This window comes from Buceros rhinoceros, unplaced genomic scaffold, assembly GCF_000710305.1.
Source record: "Buceros rhinoceros silvestris isolate BGI_N320 unplaced genomic scaffold, ASM71030v1 scaffold30567, whole genome shotgun sequence".
Lineage (NCBI taxonomy): Eukaryota > Metazoa > Chordata > Aves > Bucerotiformes > Bucerotidae > Buceros > Buceros rhinoceros.
In genome coordinates, this window is record NW_010420882.1 from 11,028 (window position 1) to 12,403 (window position 1,376).

At 63.7% G+C, this 1,376-nt stretch overlaps 1 protein-coding gene across 1 annotated transcript in view; it reads left to right on the forward strand.

Annotated features, from left to right (window-relative positions):
• The window catches only part of LOC104496370 (transmembrane protease serine 4-like), a gene marked incomplete at its 3' end in the record, with an annotated part of 8,080 nt that overhangs the window by 4,692 nt on the left and 2,012 nt on the right, over positions 1–1,376 (forward strand). The window contains 3 exon segments of the mRNA XM_010139475.1: positions 47–160; positions 461–613; positions 720–849. Of these exon segments, the coding sequence (XP_010137777.1) occupies positions 47–160; positions 461–613; positions 720–849 (397 nt within the window).

A 1,376-nucleotide genomic window follows, 5' to 3' on the forward strand; every position in this document is an offset into this window, starting at 1 on the left:
CCAGTCGAGCCCAGTGAGTGCTGTGCGCCGCCCCTCTGTGTTGCAGATCCCAGCAGGAGACGCAAAACCTCCACGACACTGCAGTCCTTCAAGCGGATCGGCATCCCCGTCCTGGCGGCGGTGCTCACCCTCGCCTGCCTGGTTATGGTCGGGTTCCTGGGTACAGCTCCTGCTCTTCTCTCCCCCCTCCTCCTGCTGCTGCCAGGCACAGCCACGGCTCAGCAAACCCGGCTCTGGAGCCCAGGCTCAGCTGGGGCTGGCTCTCCTGAGCCCCCCAAGGCAAGCCCTGAGCCTGTTGAGCAGCACCGGCTCACCCCTCAGTCCCCCCTCAGCCACGGCTCAGCAAACCCGGCTCTGGAGCCCAGGCTCAGCTGGGGCTGGCTCTCCTGAGCCCCCCAAGGCAAGCCCTGAGCCTGTTGAGCAGCACCGGCTCAGCCCTAAGTCCCCCCTTTACCTGCAGTCAAGGTCTACCTGGACTACCACTACTTCATCTGCAAACAGCCCCTGAAGCTGGTGCGGCTGCAGCAGGGTTGTGACGGGCACGTGGACTGCCTGCAAGGCGAGGATGAGGCCCACTGTCCCCAGTGGGTCCCCGAGGGGCCACCAGCTGGGGGTGAGTCCAGGGCACCCTGCTAGAGCTCCAGAGGGGCTGGACTGCTGCAGCAAGCCTCTGCTGCCAAAGTCACCCGTGACAGCACTGGCTTTGTGTTCATCTGCAGCCCGCGTCTCCAAAGACAGATCCATCCTGCAGGTCCTGAACAGAAACACCGGAGTCTGGTCCTGCATCTGCTACGACCACTTCAGCCTGGAGCTGGCGAAAGTAGCCTGCCAGCAAATGGGCTACAGCAGGTACCTGGCTGCTTCCTCCACACTGCTCTCACCTGCTTTATCCCTGCCCCTCCCTAGTGGTTCTTCCCAAGTGGGGCTCTGTTCTCTCACAGAGCGCTCCGAGCTCTGCGCTTGTGGTTTCAGTCCACCCCCGCCCCGCAGACTGCTTTCCATTGTCCCTAGGAGCTGGCTGGGCTCTGGGCTAGAAGCCCTGGCAGCTTCCCGTGTAAGCATAGCACTGTGCCCAGTGTCCCCTGCTCTGTCCCAGCCCATGGGCACCCTGTCCTGCTCCTGCCCCTCACCTCCAGTCACCCACGTAGTCCCGCAGCTCCCAGCAGCATGCACTCACCTCACCAGAGCAGCCTCTCCTAGGGCACATGCAGAGCTCAGCCGGTTCCTGCTGCTGACGGAGCTCATCTGTGGGGAGGTCCAAGGCCACCAGACTCCCCTTTTAAAGCCTTGGGAGAGCAGAGTGGGTTGGGGTGGGTGTGGACGCTGCACAGCTGTGGGCAGGGCTGGGGCCTTCCAACCCCAGCAGAGCGCCCCAC